The sequence below is a fragment of the Culex quinquefasciatus genome, chromosome 3 (assembly GCF_015732765.1).
Source record: "Culex quinquefasciatus strain JHB chromosome 3, VPISU_Cqui_1.0_pri_paternal, whole genome shotgun sequence".
NCBI classification, from domain to species: domain Eukaryota; kingdom Metazoa; phylum Arthropoda; class Insecta; order Diptera; family Culicidae; genus Culex; species Culex quinquefasciatus.
This window is the reverse complement of record NC_051863.1, coordinates 22,436,218-22,464,073: the sequence shown is the minus strand read 5'-3', so window position 1 is coordinate 22,464,073 and position 27,856 is coordinate 22,436,218. Positions and strand designations below refer to the sequence as shown.

The window sequence follows — 27,856 nt, the reverse complement described above, 5'->3', positions numbered from 1 at the left end:
TGGTGAAAATTGAAAAATTACAGCAGTTTTCCAATTTCAAAACTTTAGTATTTTGAAAGAGAGTATGCAAATTTCAATGCACGAAGTTGATTATAAAAGGGGAAATCGAGCTGAAAATATTTCAAAGACCATTTTTTAACCCGACAATGTAAAAATTTCAAAAGAAAGGTATATGTTTTAATGTTAAAATAATTCCTATTTCAAAGAAGCTCAAAATATGACCATAATTTTTCACAATTTGGCTGATTGTGATTCACAGCCAAATCAACGTGAAAATAACATGTAGTTGGACATTTTTTTTAGTCTGGCAGGCATGACTTAAATTTCACTATACAACGGTCCAAACTTTAATGTGTATTTATTTTGAGAAGCTCTTCTAGAACTGCTTTAACTTTCTGCCACTTGAGCGCCCCATCTTTGATGAAAAAATAAATTAAGCATTAAGTATGAATTTTCAAAAACACTTCAGTAGAAATATTCAAACAATTGACTTTGGCGCCCCTAAATATATATATATTTTTTAAATATATTTTCAACCATGTTATCTAGTTATTTGTGAGTCTACTTTATAATTCGGCGCCCTTTCTGTTTCAAATATCTAAGAAAGATGTTATAGCTGACATGAAAATTTTGTACAATCATCGATTTCGGCGCCCCCCAAGGGCTGGCGCCCTTGGCGATCGCCAACCGCGCCAACCCCTAGGTACGGCGCTGGTTGTAAGTATAGGAAAAGTGTGACAAAGGGGGGGAGGGGGGTAAATTTTTGGCTGATTTTAGCGTGACGTACTTTATGGATGAAGCCTTTCTTTTTTTTCCAGAAATCCTCCTCCTTAATCATGCTTCACGAGAGTTTAATTCATGTTAATTCATTATTTTTAACACGATAATGTATCGTACACTTTTTCTTAAGAAGTAACTTACAAGATCAATTGCAATTTCCTGCTAGCTCTGTGTGAATTCTATTCTGCCCTGTATTGCGTGTCATTCTTGCTCTGTCCTGTGGGCTAGCACATAAATGCACCGTATACTTTTTTTTTTAATTTAAGATTATACAGCAGTTTCCTACTAATTAACTAATGATTATTTGGGATGAAATCTTATTTCAATAAATTAACAGGTAGCAGTTATTGATCAACGCGCCCGAGTGCTTCTAGCATATGCGGCGAGTGTAGCTAATTTAGGTAATCACAAATACTCAAAACTTTAAAATTCGATATCTCTGGAACGAAACATATTCCTTTCTGTCGATAAGTGATTCTTATGTAAAATTGGCCGGGGAATACGATGGTGAGGTCAAATTTAAAAAAATAAATAGGGCTGTTTTGAGATACGTCCATTTAAAGTTTTCAATTGCGCAATACAGGTAGAAAACATATTTTAATCTAAATTTTGACCACGGAAATGGATTCTACGTCCAATTTCCTTCAAAATTGAGTCTAAGACCGACCCTCTAAGATTTGCGGTTCCTGAGTTATCGTCGTTTGAAGATTGGGGTTTTGCTCAAAAATCGCCAAAAAGTCGATTTTTTGGGAGGGTACAAAAATGGAGGGGGTGGTCCGATTTGGATGAAATTCGGGATTTTTGCTTGTTTTGATAGTCTCAACAGCTCTGCCAAATTTGAGCAGAATCGGAGATGGTAATTTTCAAATTTGCATTTTTTCTTGCACACTTCAGGTGGAACGACCCATATGGCGACTTGTATCAGAAGAAAGTGAGGCATTTTCGCTAGTTCTCACTGTTCTGTGTTCTACGTGCACGTCCGCAAATATCGACCACACACATACTAACACAAAGCGCCACCAAGAGGCAAAAGGTAGTTACGAATATTTTTGGCACTTTTGTTAAAAAATATGCGGTTTTGCAAAAACAAATAACAAAACCAACTTTTAAGTGTAGTTCGACTATCAAACTTGTAATTCGTTGCTGATTTGTTGGGATTTTTTTAAAAATAAAAAGTTTTTTTGCAGCACCCCTTTTGGGCGGACATTTCTGTTGTCACCTTTTGGTTACTTGGATTTGCCATGTATAATTTCACAGTGTAATAAACAGGGCAGCTACCACCACGCGGCGCCACCGTTTTGATTGAGAAAATGATACAGGTTTTTCAGATGAGTTTCAATCCCGTGATTTTGGTCTCGTCTAGGCGAGGGATAGGACACAGCACCTTCCTGGTTTTTTCATAGCTTAGTTTTGGATACACTTTACTCAAATACTCCTGCTCGGAAAATGAACCTATCGACTCAGAATCGAAAACTGAACAAATGTCTTTGTCAATGAGTGTGATCAAAATTCTTACTTCTCAGTACTGGCTGAACCAATTTAGGTCAAACCGGTCGCTTTCATTATCCGACCCATCGTTCTCCATACAAACAGGCGGCCAAATTATTTTTTTGCTTTTTAAATGTTTTTTCATTCAAATTTTAGTAATTGTATGATATTGAAATGATATACGTCCATTTTTATGACTTTTCATGGTTTTCAATAGTTGATTATTTATAATAAATATTCTTTTCATACATTTGCAAGTGCAACAGAATTGCGTATATATTGTATTGCAAGTTTATATTATTAAATTATGGATAAGCCCCCCCCCCCTTCCTCCACCCTTATGGGCATAAATTGCGAAAATTTTAATTGTTAAATCAAATAACAGATAAATTAATTTTATTCAAAATATTGATTATGAGAAGTAAAACGATAAAATACAAAACATATTCTTACTCATCCTAATGTTCTTGTTCATGAAAATTCATTTGATTATAGAGTTTGTGACGGCTTCAGGATATATGTTAAAGGTACTTTTCTATGATGTTTTGTACTAACCAATATAGAAATTAAATGTGGATCAGTTTCATGGATAGATCGCAGATTATATATTTTACTGAATACTTTTTTCGGTATCAAACTGAGATTCTCCAGTTTCGCTTGAGAAACTTCGGTGCGAATACCTTATTTTGACTAAGGTACTCAATCCTTGACCTGATGCACAGTTTATACTAACAGGCTGTCGTAACCAATAAAACAACAAATTACAAATTAAATTAAATTTAAATGTAGGCAACAGAAAATTCCAACAAAGTCATTTCGAACTTCTTGAAACCAGGTATTGATTTTTGAAGCGACGATGCCCACGAAGTAGGTAGCAAAGCAAGTGAAATAAACGAGCGCATATGTAGATTGCAGCAATTTTTTATAAAACGTAAATGTTCAAAATGACATATCTCCGAAAACGCAAAAAAATCGCAGGCTGGAAATTTCAGCAATGTTAGATTATGATCCAATGTGAATACAAAGAGACGAGTTGTTCCTTTTAATTCCGCTATATATTTTTAATATCTTGACAGATACGTATTTCGTCTACTACTTGCAGACTTCATCAGGGTTCTGTTCTCGACTGCCGACGAAATACGTATCTGTCAAGATATTAAAAATATATAGCGGAATTAAAAGGAACAACTCGTCTCTTTGTATTCACAGAAATGCATTCTGCTAAAACGCTCAAACAAACCACAATATGATCCAATCTTTCAAGTAATCTTAGTTTCATGTTTAGCATCGGTTAGCAAAAAAAGTACTCGATTAACAAACACAAAAAAATAAGTTTTGTAAAAAAAATGCTTCATTTATTCGCTGAAAACTTCAGTTTTTGGGTTGGAAACAACATTTATCTATTAATAGTTTCAAAGCTTATCTCATTACCTTTCCAACGATGTATAATTGTCCTAATAAAATATTTAAAATGGCTGAGCTATGTTAAAATTAAACAATCAGCCTTTTTTACGAAAAACACTAGTTTTTTATTCCATTTTTTTTTTAATTTTAGCTTGCGTATCTCCGTAATAAACACACTTAAAGCTTTGAAAATTTTGATTTTTCTTAGTTAGAATGTTTACTTTCGAGAAAAAATACCAAAAAATATTTGGAGAAGGTAACTTTTTTGAAACTTGGCCACCCAATGTACCATAGTGCGTTGGTTAGCGTTAGGTAATTGAAAGACCTTTCCAGCGAGTCCAAAACATTGATCATCTGGCAACCCTGTCTCGAGTTATGACTTCTTAAGTGACATTTGTGTACTTTTTTATTTCGGATCTAAAAAAATCAATGAAATTTGTGTTCAAATGTATGTGTCCCATCATGTCACCCACTGTTTGTAAAGAGTGAGCAAGGCACCAAGCACATAGACTAATCTTATCTAATCTAATCAGACCCTTGTTATTTATTAACATTTCTGGATTTTTTTTTTTTTTTTGAAAAGGTCCAATAAACCAAATTTCCTGTTTTTGCCTTTTGGGTGTTTTTGAAACCACCTTGAGCCAGAAGTATTAAAAAACACCCAAAAAGCAAAAACTGCAAATTTGGTTTATTGGACGTTTTAAAAAAAACGATACTTAATCCACCTTTAGGTGGTTGCTGCCTTCCTCACATTCATAAAGTCGATACATTCAGTAAAAATAGCAACATTCCCCCTTAACATGTTTTACAAATCAACTTTATTACTCATTTCTTATAATAGGGTTCACAGACCTTCAATATTCCTGGCTCATCGGCAAGGTCTGATAAAAAACCTATTCTACGATACTTCGCATGTAAGTTTCAGACAATATTTGTATCACAATATCTAAAATCTGGCCTCCAAACAGTGTATAAATAACACTTAAGTGCTAATAACTTTTGATAGGGTTGTCAGATCAACGATGTTCATTTGGAAGGTCTTTTGATTATCTAACTAACGATAGGTCGCATGATGGACCCGGACATCATTTTCATTGAAATATCTAAGATCCGGCCTCCAAAAAGTGTATAAATAACACTTATGTGCTAATAACTTTTGATAGGGTTGTCAGATCCTGGATGTTTTAGGCTCATTTGAAAGGTATTTTTAATACCTTTCTGAAAATATATAACATGATAGGTTTTCTTGCAAAAAACACCCTTTTTGCAATCTTCCGAACATACGCCAAAATCTTTTTTAGCATAACTTTTGAAGTACTAAACTTGCTGATTTTGAATAGATGCCTATGGGACCTCAAGACGGATCGAATGAGACTAATACGGTCAAAATCCGTTCATCCAGCCCGGACATAATGGAGTGACATTTTTTTTGTCCACCCACCTACACACATCCACACAGACATTTGCTCAGAACAAGATTCTGAGTCGATATGTATACGTGAAGGTGATTTTATAGCCTTTCCTCAGTATGGCGAGGAAAGCAAAAACTCTAGAAATGGATTTTTAATTCAATTTTTAAAAATTAACATCGCGGTCCTTCTTGACAGAAAAGGTCCTACTTGACAGCTCGTTCCAAGGGGATCATAGTTGATCCATTGAAAAAAAAAAATAGTTGTCTTGTCAATTTATTTTTTTGCATTAAGCGGTGTATGCACATCAGAAGGAACCGGTCAAGAAAAATTTCAAATGGGTAGCAGCGGCAGCGAAAGCAAGCCAGAGAGGGTGAAGAAAAGTCCCAAGAAAACGCTCCCTCTCCTTTGTTCTGCTGTTCGTAAAGCTGTTTCTTGAACTTTTTCCTTTCGATCTCCATACTAGCCTCTTAAATTAAACAAAATGATCAGAAATGGTTTTTAGTCATGTTTTTCACAGTTGAGCAATTCTCTACGAAATCGGTCTTTTTTTAGAATTTTAATTTTTGTATTATTTAATCCGACTGAAACTTTTTTGGTGCCTTCGGTATGCCCAAAGAAGCCATTTTGCATCATTAGTTTGTCCATATAATTTTCCATACAAATTTGGCAGCTGTCCATACAAAAATGATGTATGAAAATTCAAAAATCTGTATCTTTTGAAGGATTTTTTGATCGATTACTCAGTTTCTTGGGCAAAGTTGTAGGTATGGATATAGACTACACTGAATAAAATGATACACGGTGAAAATTTGTTTGGTGATTTTTTATTTAACTTTTTGTCACTAAAACTTGATTTGCAAAAAAAAACACTATTTTTATTTTTTGATGTTTAAAAGGTCGTAATATTGAATATTTGGCTCTTTTGCAATGTTAGTCTTGATTCAAAAATTTTGAAAGTATTTATTTCGAAAAGATCGGAAAATTTCACAGTTTTTTCATATATTAACATTGAAAATCGGACCATTAGTTGCTGAGATATCGACGTTAGAAAATGGTGGTTGTTTGGATGAGACTTGGAAAACATCAATTTTCCTGTTTTTAAACCTTTGCATGGCAACATCTCAGCAACTAAGGGTCGTATCAACGTATCAAGTTCAAAAAATCCCAAAATTTGCGTTACGTAATAAAAGAACGCTCCCTTAGGACCCAATTTGGCAAATTTCATGTGTTTGAAATTGACCACAAATTTGAGGACTTATTGGTAGGCGTGTAAGATGGACAAAAAGCTTCCCAATTTTGGGTAGGCTTAAATTTGGTTTTATTTTTGCACAATGTTGTTTTTCTTGGATGATCGTGTAATTTGCGATGTTTTTTTTCACAAAATTTTTAATGTTGCATTGCTTTCCACGCGGATGAGTTTGCCTTCTCTTTCGACCAATATTAAAATTTGTTTGTGCGTTTAAGTTAGAGTTTGTTTTACTTACATGCTTGTGAAAGTATTTATTAATAACTTAAGAATAATCCGTCTAAATGTTTCGCGTATGAAATTTCTTCGAAATTTTGCAACCAGTTTTTCATGCTCTAATCTAGTCATCAAAGCAGGCCTTAGGTGAGCATTTCCGGTTAGCTTCCGTCGAGAGCACGTGGTTTCGTACATAAAATTTAATCAAGGCAAGTCTTTGAAAAAGATAATTTTGTCTGTAAAAAAACAACTATTGTCTTTCCAGCTCAAGATGTCCGTCCCCGCCAACCGGAAGAACGTCCCCGCGGCGCACACCCCCGTCACGACGGGTTTCCGGTGCGAGTTTTGCCACGGCCTTTTCGCCAAGCAGTACCTGCTGAAGATTCACCAACACAAACTGCACGGATTGCCGCGGACGGCGGAGGAACCACTTCCGGTGGTCACTCCGCTACCTCTTCCGCCGCTGCCCCTGCCAAGCATCACGACGCTGGTACTTCCGGCGATCGACACGGCTGCCATGGCCGTGGTCAAAGCCCGGGGAGAGATCCCGTTCGCGGTGCTGCACATCGCCAACGAGATTCCGCTGATTGTCCGCGTGCTGGAGCAGGGACCGGTGAGCGTGCTGAAGGCGGCCGAAAACAGTGACTTCCGAGAGAGCCAGCGGGGCAGTCCGGTCGGAACGAGCGTCCCGATTGCGGTGGTGGCGTCGATTTATCAGAAGTTTACCGAGGACGGGAAGGTTTACTACGTGATTCGGGGACCGGGTTCGCGCAACCTGCCGACGATGACGGAACGGGTTGCGGATCCCCCGGCGAACGCGGAACCGGAAGTGCCGGAAGGTGTGCTGCAGGAGTCGCTCGACGGGGGCGACATCTACAAGACGCTGACCCAGATTAACGTCGAGCACATCGAGCTGTTGCCGCCCAAGGGTAAGAGTGGGCGTATTTCTGATTTTGCTAAAAATAATCTAATTATTTGCTACAGCTTCCCAGCGGGCCACCGCGACCAGGTCCTCCAGTTCTTCCAGCCTCAAGCGGAAGAACCCCAACCGGAACGGACCCAAAGTCTCAGCGAAGAAACTCGTAACGAGCACGCCCAAAAAGCCGAAAGTGATCACGCTGGTCGACGATCACAAGTGGCAGCAGAATCAGAACGTGCCCCCGAACCGGGCCAACTACCAGAACATCGGAACCGGACCGCTCCTTTCGCCGGTCCGACGACGTGCCGAAGTGCTAGAACAACAACCCACGGAAGATCCGCTTGCCGATCTCAACTTTCACGACCTGATTCAGGTCGACGACGACGGCCTGCTGCCGAATGTTATGAACGATTTTCCCGGAGGATTCCTGTAGGAACTTACCTCTTTCGAGTAGAGCTCGTCCCTTTCCTGTTGTTAAATTTCGCCTCGCCCTCAGGGCCACTTTAATTTTAAACTGTTGAAATCTCCGCGATTGTTCGATACTCGAATGATGTGTTCGTTTTCATCATGCCAGACACTGCGAATTACACGTTCGTTCGGTGCAATAAAATAAAAATTCACTGAAACCAATCACCTCCGGAAACCGGAAACACTGGACAGCTGCTGGGAGTTGTCCCTGCTGGGTCACTTTTTGCACCCGTTCTAGGGGCAGCACTACTGCCACTTCACCGTTGATCACTGCACCTCCACAATTGTCTACAGATTCCGCGGCCGGAGGACCCCGGCCCGCTTCTTAAAATCCTGCAAAACGAAAAATGTTCCGAGATTTGCGATCAAGTCGAACGACCCGCGAATGAACGAAGATGATGGGATTTTGCTCGGCTCGTCCTCCGCGCGATGACAGTGCCGTTGTGACGTCACTCGGGCTGTCAGTTGATGGGGTGGAGAGGAGTTGTCATTTAAATGCGTGCGATGTTTTTTTTTTTTAGAGGAGAGTGGGTTTTATTTCGCTTCATCACTTTTTAAATTTTAAAGATTATAAATAGTGTTCCGACGCGGCGCAGAAAATGTCACGCACAAGAAGCCCCCCGCGGGATCGAGTGTGTAAAGGTCGGTCGAGGTACAGTCACCGCCGTAAAAGTACTTCTCGGGCAGACAGTGACGTTTGTGGGACGAAACGCCAAGCGAAGTGCGCGAAGATAAACAAAACGTAAACAAGAATTAAGTTGCGAGAAAGTGTCCTGGTGAAAGGTGGTGCATTAGTGCGAAAAAGGCAATTTAATTAGATTGCGAACGGGAGAAGAGTTATAAAACAGATCTTTTCTGCTGAATAATTAGTGAGTAGTTTAAAATTAGTTAAATTTCTTAAATTAATCCTAAAACACGCACCAAACAGGTGACCTCGAACCACGAGGTGGTCACTCCGAATATATTGCATTTATGTCATATGTTAATCCGTATGTGCATCCATATTTACGTGCAAGCACAATTTCTCTATGAATTTTATTTCAGTGTTTTTCTCAGCTGTCATCGATGACAACGCAAACGCGCGCACTGCTGTTTGTGTACAAACAAAATAATTTCTGTTGACTCTTGACTCCGGCAACATTTTTTGAGTGGCACGGAACGCTGGGTTGATCGAACATCGGACAGGAGACCTAGGAGCAGTTGGAACCGATTCTTTTGACCACTTCCTTTGCCCTACGACTGCTTGAACAAGAGTCATGGTGAAGTTCCGTTAGTCTCTTAACAGGTGAATTTCCGTTACCGTTTCTGGAACCATTATCTACGACCTGTTGAAGTAAATCGCAACAGCCGTACGGGAAAACGAACTCCAGAGCAGCACGAATCGTCTTCATCAGAAATATTCAACAACCATAGAGGAAGAGTTGGACCTCGAGTTGGACCCTTTTGGGCAATTAATCTTGGTTATGGACAGTTCCAACTGCGAGGATTTTCGGTCACACTAATCGGGACGCAATCCAAGCGGTTCCATCCCTGTGCAGACACGTAAAACGTTGCACATACTGATCAACCGAAATCTCCTCCTGACCGCCCAGGATTAGCAATTGGCAAAGTCTGAAGGTGCGTACGATTCCAATCACCTGCAACGGAGAAACCTCCGTCTCCCAGATTGGCTTTCTATCCATCACAAGGCACCTGCAAAGCACCGTGCAACGAGCAGATGGGCGATTCGGTGGTATTGTACCGGCATCTTCCGCCGACAAACTGATGGTTCCGGAAAAAACCTTAAGCAGTGGGAAGTGAGGGCCGCGATTTTTCACTCGTCGGAACACTCACTGTAGAACAGTCGATCTCAACTTTCTTGGTTCCATTCCCCCCTTTTTCTTTTCAAGAACTTTACTCCCCCACCCCCTTTTATTTTTAATTAATCTGTAATAATTCTCACATATCATTAATTTTGATTATTTTCAAAGTTTTAATGTCCTGGTTCATTTGACGCATCTTATGGTCGATCAAATTCAGCATGTGCTACAGCTTCTCTTCATCTAGCACCCGCGTTCTGTTACTTCCGGGGCCATCGCCGTTCAACTAACCCGCGGAGGAACTAAGATCTTCTTCCTTTTCACTACCGCTTTCGACATCCGGCAGTTTCTCAAACAAGACCAGATAATTTTCCATGTAGTTGGCCAAATTAGCGCTGGATGAATCAACATTCGTCGTTGCATTTCTGGTTCAATTTCAATGCTGAAAGTAATCAGAAAAAGCGTAAACATGGCAAAGTCCTGATTGGTTTTCACTTCCTAACTTACCGCCCAATCAGTTCTATTGTTACAGTGCTGGTTCTGGCCGTTCTGGCAAAGGAACATTTTAAATGTTCAGCACAGGAGGACAGGAGGATTCGGAAACCTGGCCTAGCACAAAATTGTTTTTATTTTGCCGAAATCCACGTTTTCGTCCAACACAAAACTAATGACAGCTAGACATGACATTTCTAGCTGATGTGTAGAAACGTCACATTCCACACTGATCAAAATTTCGTTTGAAATCCCGCGCATGATGTGCATAATCGTGCATAGGATTAACCGATATTTACCATATTTACGGAAGTTGCTCCATATGCGCTACGGATAAACGATGTGCCCAACCCCGTGCCTCGAACGCTGCCCGCTCCGTTGGTTGGAAAACCCTGAAAAAGAAATAATTTGAGGTTATTTGCAGTAGCGTAAGTTCACAAAATTAAAACTAAGACCTGTTGAAAACAAGAAAAATACTTACCATTATAGTTGCCCGCAAATCCGGTAGATTCTCGGTCGAGATTGTTGAAATTAGTGCTGAACTAGGGTGACCGATGTAAGTAGGAGTTGAATTATAATTGTACCTAAACCTAATGAAATAATTACAGCTTTTAGCTATCCTAACACTTAAAACAAACGGTGTTTGTCGCTGAAAAGAACCCGAAAATCTCCCTCAACAAATAGGCTTAGTGATTTTTCAAGCTCGAAATTTGCAAATTTCACGGCGACCTCAATTTTAAAACACCAAATATCACGCAAATTTCGCGGAACATGAACAATGTCAAAATAACTCTGAAAATCTCATGTTTTAATCACAGAAACTACTTTTGATGCGTAATTATTTATTTATATATTATTCTTCAACATTGCAGATTTCAGCGATTTTCAGACAATCGTGCAACTTGTGGAAAGCTCTATACAAAAGTGCACACTGCAAACTACTACAGAAGAAAACTGTCTAAGACACACACCCCAAAGCTCAGTTTCAAATCGATGATAGCTTCGATAGCTTTTATCCTGGACACTCACCACAGTATACTGAACTTCAATTCAACTTGCCGAATTTTACACCGCGGTCGTTAAGCAGCTTTAACCTTCTGTCCGAGCTTCTGTCACTCGAAGCGGAGGAGAATTGTGAATTTATCGCAATAGGCAATATTTTAAAATTTATTTAAGTTCCTAAGTTTGTAATTTCATATTTTTCTGTTTGTTGTCTTTTTGTATTCCTGTATATTTGTATGTCTGCATGTCAATGCCAACTGTTGTCAAACGAACGGGGTCACTTTTTAGTTTGACACCCCTTTTACACGGAGTTCACACACACTACCAAACGTTTGTTTTGAGAGTGTGCGTGAGTCCCATGTAAATTGTGACAGTTCGTCACTTTTAGTTTGACTTTGTCAAACCAACGGTATTCAAACCAAAAAAGTGCCAAACGAAAAAGTGACCAACCACCGGGGGTTGAGTGTATTTGGCTCGGTATTTGGTTTTAGGTTAATGTTTTTTTTCATGTTTCTGATCATACTCAAATTTGGTGGAGCTGTTTATTCTATGTAAACATACAAGAATTCCAAATTTCAGCAAATTGGACCATTTTTGGCGGTGCCAAAAAAGGGTGGTCTAATTTGGTTTAAAATCGAGATTCTTACATGTCTTGATAGTATAAATAGCTCTACTAATTTTGAGCTTGATCAGAGAAAGTCACATCCGAGTGGTGTGCCACTTGGCGCGGTAGGTATTTTTTTGTATTAGTTAAAAAAATCAAATTATTCGCTCTGCAGCATTGCCTTGGCGTTCTCGATTGCGAGATTCCTACTCAAAACTAGGTGTCCGAAGGCTTGATTGTTGAGGCAATTGCAATCCTCTTTTTACATCTAAGCTTCCATCCACCCCGGGATTCGAACTGACGACCTTTGGATTGTTAGTCCAACTGCCTACCAGTGACTCCACCGAGGCAGGTATAGTTATATTTTTCTATTTCTGTGTGTTTGGTTGCAGAGCAAAATTGACTCGCCACCCTGCCGTGTAGCATAAATTCTTTTGCGAGGGGCGTGACAAAGGCCTTAATATATTAATTTTTGCTATTTAATACATTAAGGAATTAAATTCCTCATGTCATTTGACATTTGACAGCGCCACACCTGCTTTGAAAACATTGGTTTGCTTTGTGTCTCTTTCGCGCGCTCGGCTGTCAAGTTTGTTTTCGTTTCGCGCTTGGTCATGGTGGATAAAAAAAAGAGGCGGAGGAAATTCTGGAGCATGACGATGCAAAAGTGCCATAGGCGGAGAAGTTGCAGCCGGCGGATTTTGATGACATTGGCTAGCAGCAAATCAAAAAGCTGGTAAAGTGCGGTTTAATCGATGACGAGATCCTGGGACGCGCCTTGCGTCGGACACTAGCAAGATTTCTTTGCAGCTGGTGGTGGCTTGTGACAGCGATGCCTTCAACAAGTCGACACCGGAGGAAATGAAATTCTGTTGTCCACTCACGCTCGGATGCAGGAGTGATTAATCCGGAAAATGGTTCAACAGCTAGAACACTTTAACGCTCGCAGGTTCAGGATCAGGGGTCAAGGAACAACCAGCAGGGAGTGGACCATTATAATTATGAGACCATCAGGGTTGGTTACTCGAAGTGGCCTTCACTTACGTTAGGTGGTGACTTTTTTGTAGATTTTATTGAAAATAGACAAATAAAAAAAACTCAACTCTGTTGTTTCATTTATTTCAACAAGAATCGCATCAATTGTGGCACCGACGACGGTCGTCGGTGGAACCGTGTTGAGTTGGTAATTTCCTGAAGTGTCTGGAATAAATATGCCAAGTTGCCGATCGCTAAGGACTTTGACGAGGACGTGAACAAATACACAACTTTCCGTTCCAGGGAAGAGTCCTCATCACCGTCAACCGGCGCTTGCTTTTCCACCGGGCTCATGGTAGTACTGGTGATGGAGGTCGTCACGGGACTAACGGAGGTCAAAGACTCAGCGGTGATAAAGGTGGCAACGGTAGGGACAACATCGGGGGAAACCACTTCTGATGGGCCACGTTGAACATGCCCAGCAGTTTGGCGGGAGTGGCGACGAAGAAACCAGACCAAATAAATAGGACCATTTTTGCCGAAATATGTGGCCCGCGGGAAGAATTGGTGTCGAGAATACGTTTAAGCAAACGCAGCATTCAGGTGTGTCACAATGCGCCGCTTCCGGCTGGGCCAGCTTCGATATCGTCCCTAGTACGTCTTGGTCCAAGTCTTGGTCACTGCCCGGGATGGCTCTGCGCAACTTTTCCGGTTTGCCTGTGCCGCGCTGGCACTTATCTGCTCAAGCTGCTCTTCGAGGACGCAATTTTTTTACCAAACACAACAACAAACACGTGCGGTGTCAAACTGTCAAATCAATGTAGTGTAAGGAGAGGTGGCGTTGTTTTGACCGTAAACAATCGTTAATGTATTTAATTCCTGCCGTTAATTAATTAAATAATTTAATTTCTTACTATTGTCACGCCCCTCGTTCTTTTGCTATAATTTGCGTACATACACGGCAGGGTGGTGGTAGTGGTAGACTTGATCGTCGCGATCACGCGCACAATTGAGAGATTCGACAGAAACGTGCACGCATCCTGGTGGCGAGTAGAAGCACTACGCAACGATGTTCGGAATGACAGCGTGCTTGGAAATATTATTTTTTTTGCAGTTTTTGATTTTTATTTCCTTCCAATATTTTTTAACGTCGATGAAAGTTTTTGTAAAGTGTGGCAATCGCATAAACGAATCGAATGATGTATAAATAATAGGGGCTGAGTATTTTTTTATGTTTTTTCCTCAAATTTACCAAAAAGATCTTTTGAAAAATTGATTTAAATATGATTTATTTGATTGATAATGCTCCTTATATGAGTATTATTGATAGAACAAACTATTAGAAACATATTACAGCATAATTACAATAATTTTCTCAAAAAATTGCCAGTTATTCGAATTTTTCCAAAAAAATCCAAAAAATCACCAAAATGCATTTTTAAGGTCAATATTTTAATCAAAGGGGAAGAAAAGTAAAGTTTAAACACTTTTACATAACATTTCATCATTACTTTTAACTTTTGCACCATTTAACTCAGGTTATCCAAAATATCGATCATCTTTTTAGAAAAATCGTTTAAATAAAATACCTGTCACAATTAATCACTACAAATCACCAAGCATTATGATCGTTAGCGAAATTGCCACACTTTGCAATACCCCACTTTTCTGAAAATGCTTGATTTTTCATCATAAACGCGATTTTTCCGTGGATTTTTCCCTAAAAACTGCTCAAACTTTATTGGGGCTGTCATTCCGAACACCGCTGGAACAACAGCGAACCTAGCGAAAAAACGTCGTCGAATTCTTCAATTGCACCGTTTTTCTGCATTCCTCTTCACGCCTGGGCCAAATATCAGAAGAAATAAATCGTCGTAGCGGTCGGATCGCGTTGCTCTTTCTCTAGGAGACATTTTGTTTACCTTTCGGACTTGTATTGCGGGTATCAGGATTAATTATCATTCCGCTGCGATCGTATCCCGCCGTTGCGGAAATCGCAGAGGTCCCTTAGTAGGCTCAATTGTTGACATGCTCGATCAACATGCTTGATTTCATATCTGAATAAGTCACGTGGCTGCAAAAAATCTGAAATAAGCAAAGCATGCTCGGGATGCCATGCTGGTTTTTGGTACCTTGAAGTGACACGTGGTCGTAAAATGCGTTGCGCTGATCAAAGTGCGCTTTATAGTCGCAGCCAACCAACAGTTCAGAACAGACCGCCGCACTTTGCGCAGTAGCCAGACTGACGCTCTCTAGAACCGCAGAATGTTAAAATATCTTGCCAAGGATAATAATAAAATCGTAGTCGGAAGAATCGAGAAATTAAAAGTGAGAGTGTGTGCGTGCAACATGGAGTTAAACTTTTCAAAGTGCTATGGTAATCTTCACAGCAACTTCACAGAAAGTTTAACTCCATGTTGCACACACTCTCACTTTTAATTTCTCGATAAAATTATAGTTTCCTGATAAGAGGAGTTGTTTCTGTGTACCTGTGGAAGAAGAAAAACTTACCTAATACTTACCGTTACCTGGTCGATTCCGCCGTTCTCGTGCGCCGTTTTGCCTGGAAAAGAAGAAGATTCTGCTGCCGAAGTTTTGCCTGCTGTGGGGAGAAAATATTCTGCTGCCGCTGCTAGAAAACTGTAACGCTGAAAGGTACTTACCTGTGGAACCTACAAAAGAAAGAAGGAAGAAAGCGGGACGGAAACGGGACGGACAGGATTTGGAAGGAGATTTGGAACGGAAAGGGACGGAACACACAGAGGACGGCACAACGCACAAACACACAACACACGACAAAAAACACAACGTAGAAATTAGACGTCCAACGAACGGAGGATAAAAACTCAGGTGAGCGCGGTTCGAGGTTGGCCAATTCACGGGTCCGAACACTGTGTTTTGTACTTTTGTTTTTTGTAATTTTATTTGTTTGTTTTTTTTTTTGTATTTTTGGTATTTTAACATTTTTGTGTTTTTGTATTTTTTTTATCCTTTTATACTTTTGTCTTTTTAGACTTTTTAGTTCACTTATTAATCCTTATTTTGTTATTTATTTTTCATTCGCAAATTAAACTAAAAACAAAAATATACAAAACTGCAAAATATCATCCTAATACATCCTAATACATCCTGCAAAAATAATAGACATGGTCCAGACCTTCAGTGCACCGGAACAGGTTCCAACTGGAAACGGTGCACTGAGATGATGTCAATTGGGTCCTAAAATGAAGCTTAGATTGCTGATATTTTTGTTTACAGCGATAAAGTTTATTTTTCTGAGTACAATGACCCTTTGTACGACCACAAAGAGTTTAAAATGGATTTTTAAATCAATTTTGAAAAATTAACCTCGCGGTCCTTCTTGACAGAAAAGCTCCTACTTGACAGCTCGTTCCAAGGGGACCATAGTTGATCCATCGAAAAAATGTTGTCTTGTAAATTTTTTTTTGAGTTAAAATGAAAAAAAAAAGATCAGAAATGGTTTTTAATCGTGTTTTTTACCGTTGTACATAAAAATTGACATAGGACTTTAGTACCCAATTGGGTACTAAAGCCCTATGTAAATTTTTATGTACAACGGTTAAAATCACGATTAAACCCCATTTCTGATCACTTTTTTCATTTGAATGCAAAAAAAAAAAACAAATGACAAGACAACATTTTTTCGATGGATCAACTATGGTCCCCTTGGAACGAGCTGTCTAGTAGGAATTTTTCTGTCAAGAAGGACCGCCCGGTTAATTTTTCCAAATTGATTTAAAAATCCATTTTAAACTCTTTGTGGACGTCCAAAGGGTCATTGTACTCAGAAAAATAAGCTTTATAGCTGTAAACAATAATATCAGCAGTCTAAGCTTTGTTTTAGGACCCAATTGGTAGGCAATTGAGACCGGCTCCGGTTGTATTTTTTTTGCAGGATGATGTACAGGATGATGATGTAGGATGATTCCTTGAAGTTTTGTATTGACAGTTACAAATTGTACCAAAAGTTATAAGATATTTATAAGAAGCGTTTGAGTGTTTAGGACAGTTATCGCAAGTTATCACGCTTTTAAGTGGTCACGCTGACCTGCTTGACTTTTGAATCAAACGAAATCGATCTTGCAACAGGTTTGAAAGAGGAAGCTTTATCGCTCGGTCAACGCGGATGTGTCGTTCCCCTCGTTCAGAAAAAGCACTACTCCACGAGTGATGACCCAGAATATTTTTAAATTTGTGTGTAGCATATTAGAAACAGTTATTTGATTTGTTCAAAATAAAAATTGTATAAGGTTGTAATTATTTAAACAATGATTTTAAATTTAAATTTGTAGGTAAGGGGAAAAATAAAACCAAATTTGTGCTAACACAATTTTGACGCGAATCTCATCAGTGGAGCACGTTCACAGCATTGTCACTTTTGACAGCTCATCGAATGTTTTGTTCCGTCATCCCAGCAAAACAGTGTCGATCTGTCGCAGTGTTTTGATTCGATTTGAAGGAGAGTTTGATGTGAGAAATTGTGGGCGAAATTTCCTTCGAATTTCTCAAAGTATTTTCGTGTTTTCCTCCCGAAAGTAGATTGTGTTGTGCTTTTTGTTATTTTTTGTAGTCACAGCAGGTCAAATTGACCTCCCAGCACCAGGCATGGGAACGGAATCCTGGGACAGTAAGTGACGGAATTTCTTCTGTTTTGCATAAAGAAACGAGAGTCGTATGATTTTGATGACGAATTAATTTTTTTTCTGTTGTTTACTTACGTAGCCTTGCGAAAGCAAGCCCGTCACCTGGAGAACGACATCGACCTGAAGCTGATTGCGTTCAACAAGGTCGGAGCGGCGGCACCGGCCCCGGCCGCTGGATCATCCGATACGGCACCCCTTTTGGGCGATCACGTCTTTGAGTCGCTGTCGCTGGAGATTGAACAGATGCTGGACAAACTGTCCGGGTTGAACGAGAAGATGGCCGAGATTCCGGGAACGGGCGCCGCCGTCATGCACGTCTTGCAGCGGCACCGGGAGATTCTGCACGGCTATCGGCAGGAATTTCTCAAAATACAAGCAAACCACACAACGCGGATGGAGCGGGAAGAACTGCTGCGGGGCTCCGGGTTGGGACCGTCGATGAGTTCACCGTCCACGTCCGGACTCAGCCGGAGGGACATGTATCTGAAGGAGAACACACATTTGCACAAGTAATAAGACAATTTTTGATTTATTTTTAAATTACTAAATTTCCCTCAAACTTTTCAGTTCCAGCTCGATGGTCAACGACCAGATTAGCATCGCGATGGAGACCAAGGAGCACCTGACGAGCCAGCGGCAGCACATGAAGCGCTTCCAGACGCGAATGCACGACATCTCGCACCGGTTTCCGCTGATATCGAGCCTCGTCCAGCGGATCAACATCCGGAAGCGGCGCGAGTCGCTCATCCTCGGCGGCGTCATCGCGGTCTGCACGATTCTGCTGCTGATGTACGCGTTTCACTGATCAACAACAACAACAACAACATAAACTCCTGTGACAAGAGAGATGGATCGACCGGCCAGAGAAGAGATGGACACGTTTTTGAAACGAAAGAACGGAAGCCGCACTGGCGCAATAATTATTTAAAGTTTTTATTTTCATTGTTCAATGCTACCGTTTAGATAGGAGAGCTGAAAGTTATTTAAAAGAAACAAAAATGGGCATGTATCAGAACACACGGTTATTTATCCTGGAAGATTAATAAAACAGTAGTCGCAATTGACGGCATTTGTGATAAAAAAATGTATTTTGTGTCTTATTTTCTAGCTGATAAATCCATACAACACCGCTTACAAAGTGCTTGAAGTTTCACACTAAATTTCCTATTTTGCGCTTTTTTTTAAACACGTTTTTTAAATTAATAAATGAAATTTCAGTTTTTAAATGTTTTTGTTTTGGTTTTGATGTTCCGTATTGAGTTAATCATTTTTTTGCCAATATATGTTATCTTACTATCTTTGAACCTTTGAACCGAATAATTGCTGGATTTTTTTAGCTGATACTAGGGGAAATCAACCCATTTTAAGCCTAATAAGCGGTCGTGTTTGAATGATGCTGGATAATCTGGAGCGTTCCTTGAAATTTACTAACCAACGACCAACGAATAGAGCAACTTTTTGTGAACATTTCTGTTTATTTACACTTTTACTAAAAGTTATTCTATTCCTTTTATAAGCATTTAAAAAAAATATTTTCCAAAGATTTTCCCATTTTCCTATTTTCAGCTTAGTTATTTTTTTCTTCCAGCGTTCTTTTGGGTCTGCTTAGTGCTGCCAAAATTGACGAAATTTTAAGCGAACACCCTTTTGTTATTTATTTGCTTTCGCTCCTCGCTCGGTTTTCTTCAGCCTTCGATTGGAATGGGTCATCAAAATTCAAACGTCAAAAGACTTGGCGCGTTTGTTTTTTTGATGGCGCTTGCTAATTATTTACATGTTTCGGGATTATTTTTCAAGTGAGTGGCCAACTAATGTGCAAAAGAACATGTTGCCGGTAGTTGGAAGTAATTTCATATCTTAAGCGCTTTGAAAACGATAGCGCAAGTGAAAAGATATTGATGGCGACTTTCGTTAAGCAGTTAACCTCTCATCTTGCGTGTGGATGTGTGTGCCACCAAAATGATGAGAAATGGTCTTACAAAATAGAAATTATGATCAAAAGTGCATTAAATTTGATCTTTTTGGCCAGTAAATGCTAAATATTTTGGAAATTGTTGAATCAAGACTAACATTTTAAAAGGGCCAAACATTGAATATTACGCCCATTTAAAATGCTAGTCTTGATTTATTTTTTTCAAAACATTTTTTTCGAAAAGATCGCAAAATTTAACGAATGTTTTATGTTTTAACATTGAAAGTCGGACTATTAGTTGCAGTGATATGGTGAGTTGTTTTGGTGAGACTTGGGTGAGACTTAGAAAACTACAATTTTTGTGTTTCTTTTCCTTAAAGCGGTTGTATCTCAGCAACCCGAGGTCCAATCTTCAATGTCTCTTAGACAATTTTATAGCAAATGTTCTGAACCTTTCAAAAAAAAAAAAAAAAAAAAAATGTTTTCAGAAATAATCATTTATGGTCACTATTTTTAAAAATCGAAAAACTGCAAATATTTCGCTAAAATCAAACTATCGGTGGCTATATCTTGAAAACAGAGCCCTCTATCAAAAAATCTGTAAAGCACTTTTCGATTGGAAATTTAATTTGACATTAAAAAATTACGTCAAATTTATTATTGCATGAAATTTTTTTTTTTTAACAAAAATCACTATTCGTAACTCGGTGGCAGATTTTTTGACCATGTTTCTCTATCCAGGTTTTTAAGCGAAGATGGCGCTCGAATGGTGAACGCCCGAAATGTCAAAATCGCGCAGTAGCACCAACATTAGAAAAAAAATATGGCTGTCATGCCATGGCACACTTGTTCCGTAATGTTGGTACCACTGCGTGATTTTGACATTTCGGGCGTTCACCATTCGAACGCCATCTTCGCTTAAAAACCTCGATGCCTTAAAAGTTGCGAGTTTTTGTCCTCTAAAACATATCAAAAAATCTCGAAAAAAACGTATTGGGTACTAAAGCCCTATGTCAATTTTTATGTACAACGGTAAAAAACGCGCCGGGACCGTGGTGTAGGGGTAAGCGTGATTGCCTCTACCCAGTCGGCCTGGGTTCGATCCCAGACGGTCCCGGTGGCATTTTTCGAGACGAGATTTGTCTGATCACGCCTTCCGTCGGAAGGGAAGTAAATGTTGGTCCCGGACTAACCTAAAAAAGGTTAGGTCGTTAGCTCAGTCCAGGTGTAGGAGTCGTCTCCCTGGGTCCTGCCTCGGTGGAGTCGCTGGTAGGCATCCAAAGGTCGTCAGTTCGAATCCTGGGGTGGATGGAAGCTAAGGTGTAAAAAGAGGTTTGCAATTGCCTCAACAATCAAGCCTTCGAACACCTAGTTTCGAGTAGGAATCTCGCAATCGAGAACGCCAAGGCAATGCTGTAGAGCGAATAATTTGATTTTTTTGGTAAAAAACGCGATTAAAAACCATTACTGATCACATTTTTTATTTTAATGCAAAAAAAAAAAAAAAAAAATGACAAGACAACATTTTTTCGATGGATCAACTATGGTCCCCTTGGAACGAGCTGTCAAGTAGGAACTTTTCTGTCAAGAAGAAAGGCGAGGTTAATTTTTCAACAAACAAGAGGGGGAGTAAACAAGAATATTAACAATCTAAGCTTAATTTTTGGACCCAATTTAAGGAAATTGAGTTTTTGTGAAAAAAATTATTAAAAAATCTGCATTTTTTTCCGTGTACCTATTTTTTTCTCAATAGTCGTCAACAATACCTACAACTTTGCCGAAGACATCAAATTGATCAGAAAATTCACTCAAAAGTTACTGCTGTTTGAATATTTACGTACTTAAGGTTGAAAAAGTTTGTAAAAAATAATAATATGTGTTTTTGAGACACAAGTAAAAAAAAATCTCCAAAATTATAGGCAAATTCAGTTGAACAAATTTCATGTAAAATGTGAAAACTTGTGATTCGTGCTTTGAATTCAGTTTAAAATGCAATATAAATCGATAATTTTATAAACAAAACTAGTTTTAACGTATTTAAGGAAAAAATCCAACATTTTAACAGTTTTACCTGAAATTTATATGTATTTTGATAAAAAGCTCATAAACTTAGTTAACTTAACATAAACATTGATTTTCTTTCTTTAAAACTATATCAGCAACCTTAGTGATGGTACATTTGACGTAAAAATAAAGTTTGAACACCTTAAATCTGATTTTAACAAGAAAATCTATGACTATCAAAGTCACCCCGGAATTTAAACTAAGAATTTTTAACGTAACTATTTTTCCAAACACTATTGAAAAAACTTTTTTTTCAAAAATAGTGCATGGACTTTGTGTGGCTTACCCCAGTACATGTTTTAAAAATAATAATTTTGAGAAAAGACCTTAACAGTTGAAAAATATTCCAAAAACAAATTGAAATCCTATCAAAGTCACCCCGGTTTACGGTACCACTTTTGTATGGACAGCAGCCAAAATTGTATGGAGACTTGTATGGGTGAATCTGGGTGCTGAATAGTGGTTCGCAAAACGGCCTCAATTTTGAACTGTCAAATGCAGGGGGGCAAGTGGTTGGAAACTCTTAGGGCTATAATTATTATGTTAACCTGTATATCAAAATATATGTTAGTATAGGTACTTATCATTTCCTTTACATACCGCCAGTATACTTACCAATATACTGAGAGTATCCTAATACACTAACAGTTTATTGCTTTTCGGTTAGTATACTAACAAGTATACTGGAATCTCGTTAGTATACTAAGTATTCCTAAGAAATATTGGAGTTTCCAGCCCCTTGCAGGGGGGCGACATCTATATTTCACTACAGGCAGCTCGCCCGTAGCCAACACAAGCTGTCAACTTCGGCACCAGAACAAAAGGGAAATGTCAACTTCGGCTCCAGCATAAAAGAACAGCTGTTTGTAGGGTCTGACCCCTCCGAGTGTGCTGCCCTTTGGCACAAGTTGTGGGAGAGTAGTTGTGTGAGAGAGTGAAAGGACGCGAGAGAGTTAGTCTTATGCGGACAGTGGATAGGAGTGGATGCAGCGACGAGCTGCCGCACGACGCGAGTGGTTCCAGGTGAACCGGATGTGTGTTCCGGGATGGCCAGCGTACGGACTTCGGTCAGAGGGCGGACGGGTGGACGATCGGCAGCGATTACGAGCTGCGTCCGTTACGCTAGCACCCCACAAAGTTGGCGACGAGGATTAACAACAGGTATTTGAAGCGCAGCAGGTGTTAAGTCGGGCCATTGTTTTGAAGACAGTTGTGCTGTTTTCAAGCTTTGTTTTGGAAAGGGGAGGAGGAGTCAGGCTCTCTCTCTCCCTCTCTTTTGATCGGAGCTGTTTGAAAAGGAAGGCAAGAAGGATCGTGGCGATTGAAATAATGCCTGGAGTGTTGTGTTTGTGAATTCACGATGAGCTTTTGAATTTGACAAACACATAAAAGAAACGTCATATGGTCGGGTGCGTTTTGTGGCCCATGCATGTTCAGGAATAGAATAGATGACAGATTGGTTTGGCGTAGGATTCGGCGGTTAACGTAGGATTACATTAATTTTGACGTATACTTAAATTATTTTAACATAGGATTACAATAACTTTGACGCAGGATTCAATTGGGTACTAAAGCCCTATCTCAATTTTTATGTACAACGGTAAAAAACACGATTAAAAACCATTTCTGATCACTTTTTTTCATTTTAATGCAAAAATTTTTTTTGGCAAGACAACATTTTTTCGATGGATCAACTATGGTCCCCTTTGAACGAGCTGTCAAGTAGGAGCTTTTCTGTCAAGAAGGACCGCGAGGTTAATTTTTCAAAATTGATTTAAAAATCCATTTTAAGCTCTTTATGGTCGTACAAAGGGTCATTGTGCTCAGAAAAATAAGCTCTATCGCTGTAGACAATAATATCAGCAATCTAAGCTTCATTTTAGGACCCAATTATAGTAACGTAGAACTACAATAAATTTGACGTAGAATTTCAATTCTTTTAACGTAAGACTTAAATTAATTTGATTGAAACTATGATTGTGTAACGTAGGACAACGGTTGATTTGACGTAGAACTTCGATTATTTTAACGTAAGACTACATAGGGTTTGACGTAGAATTTCGACAAAAAAAGTTTGACGAAGAACTTCAATAGTTTTGACGTAGGAAGTTGCGGCTTTTCAACGATTGAGGAAGGAAACGATTTTTTGGATTTCAGTAGCAGTTGATGCGTGAAAAAGGACAAGCTTACATGTGGAGCGTGGAAGGTTTGATGACGTTTTATTGCGTGTTTAGACAGTCGTTGGCTGGTCAGGCACCAAGATAATGTCCCTGTAACATTAGTTGCAGGTGGTGAACAGAAAGCTGTTCACGGGTGAAATGTTTCCAGATGGAATGTCCCTGTGATTAAACAGGTGGTGAACATGTAGTTGTTCACGGGTAAATGTCCCTGTAGTTGAACAGGTGGTGAACATGAAGTTGTTCACGGGTGCAATCTTTCCGGGTGAATGTCCCTGTGATTAAACAGGTGGTGAACATAAAGTTGTTCACGGGTGGAATGTCCCTGTAGTTGAACAGGTGGTGAACATGAAGTTGTTCACGGGTGCAATCTTTCCGGGTGAATGTCCCTGTGATTAAACAGGTGGTGAACATAAAGTTGTTCACGGGTGGAATGTCCCTGTTGTTGAACAGGTGATGAACATGGAGTTGTTCACGGGTGCAATTTTTCCAGTTGGATGTCCCTGTAACTAAACAGGTGGTGAGCACAAGCAGTTCACGGGTGAAATGTCCCTGTAATTACACAGGTGGTGGACATGAAGGTGTTCACGGGTAAAATGTTCCTGTTAATGAAAAGGTTAGAACATGAGGTTGTTGAAGCGTTAAATGTCCCTGTTGTGAAACAGGTGGTGAACAAAACGTTTGTTCACTGGTAAAAGTCTTTATTATGGTTTTTACAGTTGGTATACCAATAATTGTTCGGGAAGTGTTCAGTTGTCCAGCTGTTCACGAATTGATGAGAACTGTCCCTATAGTTTGTATAGGTGGTGAACAAATGGTTGTTCACGGGTAAAGTGTTCAGTTGTCTAGCTGTTCACGAATTGATTAGAACTGTCCCTATAGTTTGTATAGGTGGTGAACAAATGGTTGTTCACGGGTAAAGTGTTCAGTTGTCTAGCTGTTCACGAATTGATTAGAACTGTCCCTATAGTTATTATAGGTGGTGAGCATATGGATGTTCACGGGTAAAGTAAAAAAAAAGTAAAAGTCGTCTAGCTGAATATGAACAGAAATTGAGTTGTTTGTAACCGATACGGAAGGTAATCAGATGTCTAGCTACAATCAAACTCAACTTGAATCGTCCCTGTGGTTGTCGTTACAGGTGGTGGACAAATATACTGTCCACGGGTGTCATAGTAAGTGTGGTTTCAGATGGTAGAGAACATATATGTTCTTAAATCAATTGTTCCGGGTGTTACATGTCGAGGAATAACTGACAGTGGCTGATGGTATCGATCATTGTTCCAGTGTTCTCTGTATGAAACAGCTCGAAATGCTCAATAGTGGAAAAGTAGCGAAATGTTTGTAAAATGATAACATAATTGCGGGGCTTAGTTGGAATCGAATGCTCACTTTTTATCATTTGTGTTTTTGAAATAATACTGTGGAAAATGGTTTTGATTTTAGATTTGGAGTGGCTAATCTAATTTTATGCATAAGCATTAGGAAGATTTCAATGAGTCACATGTTTAGTAAAATATTCAGTTCCAACTGATGCCTAATTATATACTATAGTAACTGTGTTCAATGGGAAGTCAAAGAAGATCAAATTTAAGGATGTATTCAGCGTTTAAGTTGTTGGAGATTTTGTCACTTTATTTAAACATTGTTAGGAGGTTCTGAAAACACAATTTAAACAAAAGTCAGTAATGAATACACTATATAATGTTTGGAGAATAAGTAACATGATTTAGTTAATACTCCTCGGAATGTTAAAAAGAATGTGCCTATCCCTAACTTATGTGACTGGAGTAACATTGGGTGAGATCGCTTATCAGTTCTTTAGGGATAGTATCAGAAGGTTGCAAGGATCGGATGTTTAACATTTTAGGATGGCATGGTATTCAGTTGAATTAAGTAATATAGCTGTGATTGTAAAGTTAGTATATTTAAGGGACATCGATTCGTAAAAACTTACGCTATTCAGCCATGTTGGTTTGAGAACAGTTGTATGATTCGTTAACCCTGTTTTTGTACATGTCTTTTGTTGTACAATAAAGTATTAGGAAAGTTACACTTTAAAGAACGTATATGTAGATGTTTGGGGTTTTAGATAATGGTTAGTTTAAATATTTAACATAAGTATTAAAATAACCAGTTCATTACTAGGATTAAACGTAACCGATACAGAAATTGTGGATGGTCTGATGAAATAAACCCTGGCAATGTGTTATTTGAAATCTAGTCAAATTTAGGAAATAAAGAGATAAGCTCCTGAACTTGTGTTGATACAAAAAAGTAAATAAATCTAGAGTAAATTTTAAAAACAACCTATAAGTCATGGGTTTCCTATGCAGATAGGACCTTTTGTAAATTTAGTAGAGAAATATTGTTTTGCCATTTGATCGTTTATTAAATATTATAATTCTGTATCACGTGTGTAATTAAAATTTCTATTTAGTTGAAGAAGATGATCACGCGTAGTTATGGTTTAAATGCGTGAAACATTTTAATTTGTTTGTAGTTGAACCAAAATACAATACGTATGAATAATGTCAATGTCATACTGGAAAATTGTGGAACAGAGTCAGAGACATAGGTGGTGTAGAAGCATGAGTGCATAATGGGCATTAGATATTACGAAGATAGAACTGCGACGAATTGATATTAAAACAACAATGATTTGTCTATGTTGCAGTCAAAACATGTTGAATGATTTACTGGTAGAATTTTGTAATCGCTAGAGTAGATTATAAGACGGATTTTTAGATGTGTTTTGCAACAAAGATAGTTGTTTTAGAATGGAAAAGCATAAACCGGATTCGGTAACAAATTTAGCATATAGGATTGTTTTGTTATTTAGTTGAACTTGTTTTTCTATTATTATTTGTTGAAATGTGTAGATCGTTCTTTTCAAGTAGATATAGTTGACAGAAAGTGTAAAGCTTAGAATACAAATATTGCATTGGAAATCATACTCAAAGCTTTCGTTGTTATCTATGTTTGATTTTATTATTTGAGATCTTCTTGTTCTAGAATGAATCAGATAATGTTTTGAGTGCGGGATCAAACAACTTTGACAAATAATTAGTAAGCGTCACGTTTCTTGTCACAATAGGATAAATTCAGAAAAAACCGGAAATGAAGCAAGATAGCAAGTTTAAATTATCTTTGAAAAGTTGTAAGGAAATCCTCATATGTTTGGCAGGTTAGGCACTAGCTCCTGAATCTATCCAATTTGCTGATATTCGCTGTGTAAGCAAATTATTTTGCAACATTTATAGAAACTTGTTTGATTGATCGTCAGTGCTGATAAGTGCTGATATGACAACATTAGAGGCACGAGGGACTTAGATGCTGGTAATATTCAAGATAATTAAAAAAAAACGGAGAGAGGAAGTAGTGTTATTGGAGCTCAATTGAAGTATTTGGAATATGTGCAGAGTAATTCAAATGTAGTAGCTAAAAATATGCATCACAAGTATTTAACTCGATAAACTGCTAATATCTCAGACATTTGAGAAGGAACTTTGAACATAACGAATAAGAGTCTATTTTATCTAGTCTTGTTTTGAAAAACATCGATGTAGAGTACAGTTCACTTTAAACGTTAACAATGAGCAAATGAACAAACTACGTTTGAATGTATGGTTTCTACGAATATGAATAAGTGTAGTTGTATTGAGGTGCGCTTTTATGAGTACCAGAAACTTCATTAAGCTTTATGGTCAAATAAAACCAAGGGGGGATTGTAGGGTCTGACCCCTCCGAGTGTGCTGCCCTTTGGCACAAGTTGTGGGAGAGTAGTTGTGTGAGAGAGTGAAAGGACGCGAGAGAGTTAGTCTTATGCGGACAGTGGATAGGAGTGGATGCAGCGACGAGCTGCCGCACGACGCGAGTGGTTCCAGGTGAACCGGATGTGTGTTCCGGGATGGCCAGCGTACGGACTTCGGTCAGAGGGCGGACGGGTGGACGATCGGCAGCGATTACGAGCTGCGTCCGTTACGCTAGCACCCCACACTGTTCATTACGGAATCAAAACAAAGCAACTGCGCACTGTAAAAAAAGTACAAAAACTGCAGGCATAAAATGGAAATAAAGTTATTATTGTTTCTATGTAAAATTCTACCGCAATGTACGTTTAAAAGTTAGTGTATGTTTGTGAGGTGATTTATATCAATTTATTTGCAAAATAAACTACACTCAAACCCCGATGGTTTGACACCAACTGTTGTCAAACGAACGGGGTCACGTT

General features: G+C 38.9%; 3 protein-coding genes across 9 annotated transcripts in view; 2 read left to right on the top strand and 1 right to left on the bottom strand.

Moving 5' to 3' along the window:
- Window positions 1-8,357, bottom strand: part of LOC6034914 (mucin-19) — a 58,326-nt gene extending 49,969 nt beyond the window's left edge. For 4 of the 6 annotated variants that reach the window (XM_038265441.1, XM_038265448.1, XM_038265442.1 and 1 more), the window contains exon 1: window positions 7,907-8,357. The gene's annotated coding sequence lies outside the window, so the exon portion shown is untranslated. The remainder of the gene's footprint in view (window positions 1-7,906) is intronic. The other 2 variants (XM_038265443.1, XM_038265444.1) reach the window with 2 other exon arrangements.
- Window positions 6,488-8,091, top strand: LOC6047496. Of its 2 annotated transcripts, none has more exons than XM_038265452.1 (3): window positions 6,488-6,693; window positions 6,812-7,475; window positions 7,531-8,091. In XM_038265452.1, exons 2-3 carry the CDS (start codon window positions 6,818-6,820, stop codon window positions 7,896-7,898), a joined length of 1,026 nt encoding a protein of 341 aa, XP_038121380.1. In that variant the 5' UTR covers window positions 6,488-6,693; window positions 6,812-6,817; the 3' UTR covers window positions 7,899-8,091. The 2 variants fall into 2 exon arrangements, with proteins under 2 accessions (XP_038121380.1, XP_038121379.1); XM_038265451.1 differs by having other exon boundaries at window positions 6,488-6,755.
- Window positions 8,358-17,244: 8,887 nt separating the features above from the next.
- On the top strand, window positions 17,245-18,553 carry LOC6047497 (Golgi SNAP receptor complex member 1). Its single transcript, XM_001864511.2, has 3 exons — window positions 17,245-17,453; window positions 17,549-17,978; window positions 18,037-18,553. The coding sequence occupies exons 1-3, from the start codon at window positions 17,432-17,434 to the stop codon at window positions 18,272-18,274; spliced, it is 690 nt and encodes a 229-aa protein (XP_001864546.2). The 5' UTR covers window positions 17,245-17,431; the 3' UTR covers window positions 18,275-18,553.
- Window positions 18,554-27,856: the final 9,303 nt, after the last annotated feature.

Bases quoted from the DNA above. Each gene is read 5' to 3' on its own strand.
- LOC6047496 (XM_038265452.1), top strand. From the start codon at position 6,818: ATGTCCGTCCCCGCCAACCGGAAGAACGTCCCCGCGGCGCACACCCCC. The intron at 7,476-7,530 runs GTAAGAGTGGGC...TATTTGCTACAG, and splicing joins CGAGCTGTTGCCGCCCAAGG to CTTCCCAGCGGGCCACCGCG.
- LOC6047497 (XM_001864511.2), top strand. From the start codon at position 17,432: ATGGGAACGGAATCCTGGGACA. The intron at 17,454-17,548 runs GTAAGTGACGGA...TTACTTACGTAG, and splicing joins GGGAACGGAATCCTGGGACA to CCTTGCGAAAGCAAGCCCGT. The intron at 17,979-18,036 runs GTAATAAGACAA...CAAACTTTTCAG, and splicing joins GAGAACACACATTTGCACAA to TTCCAGCTCGATGGTCAACG.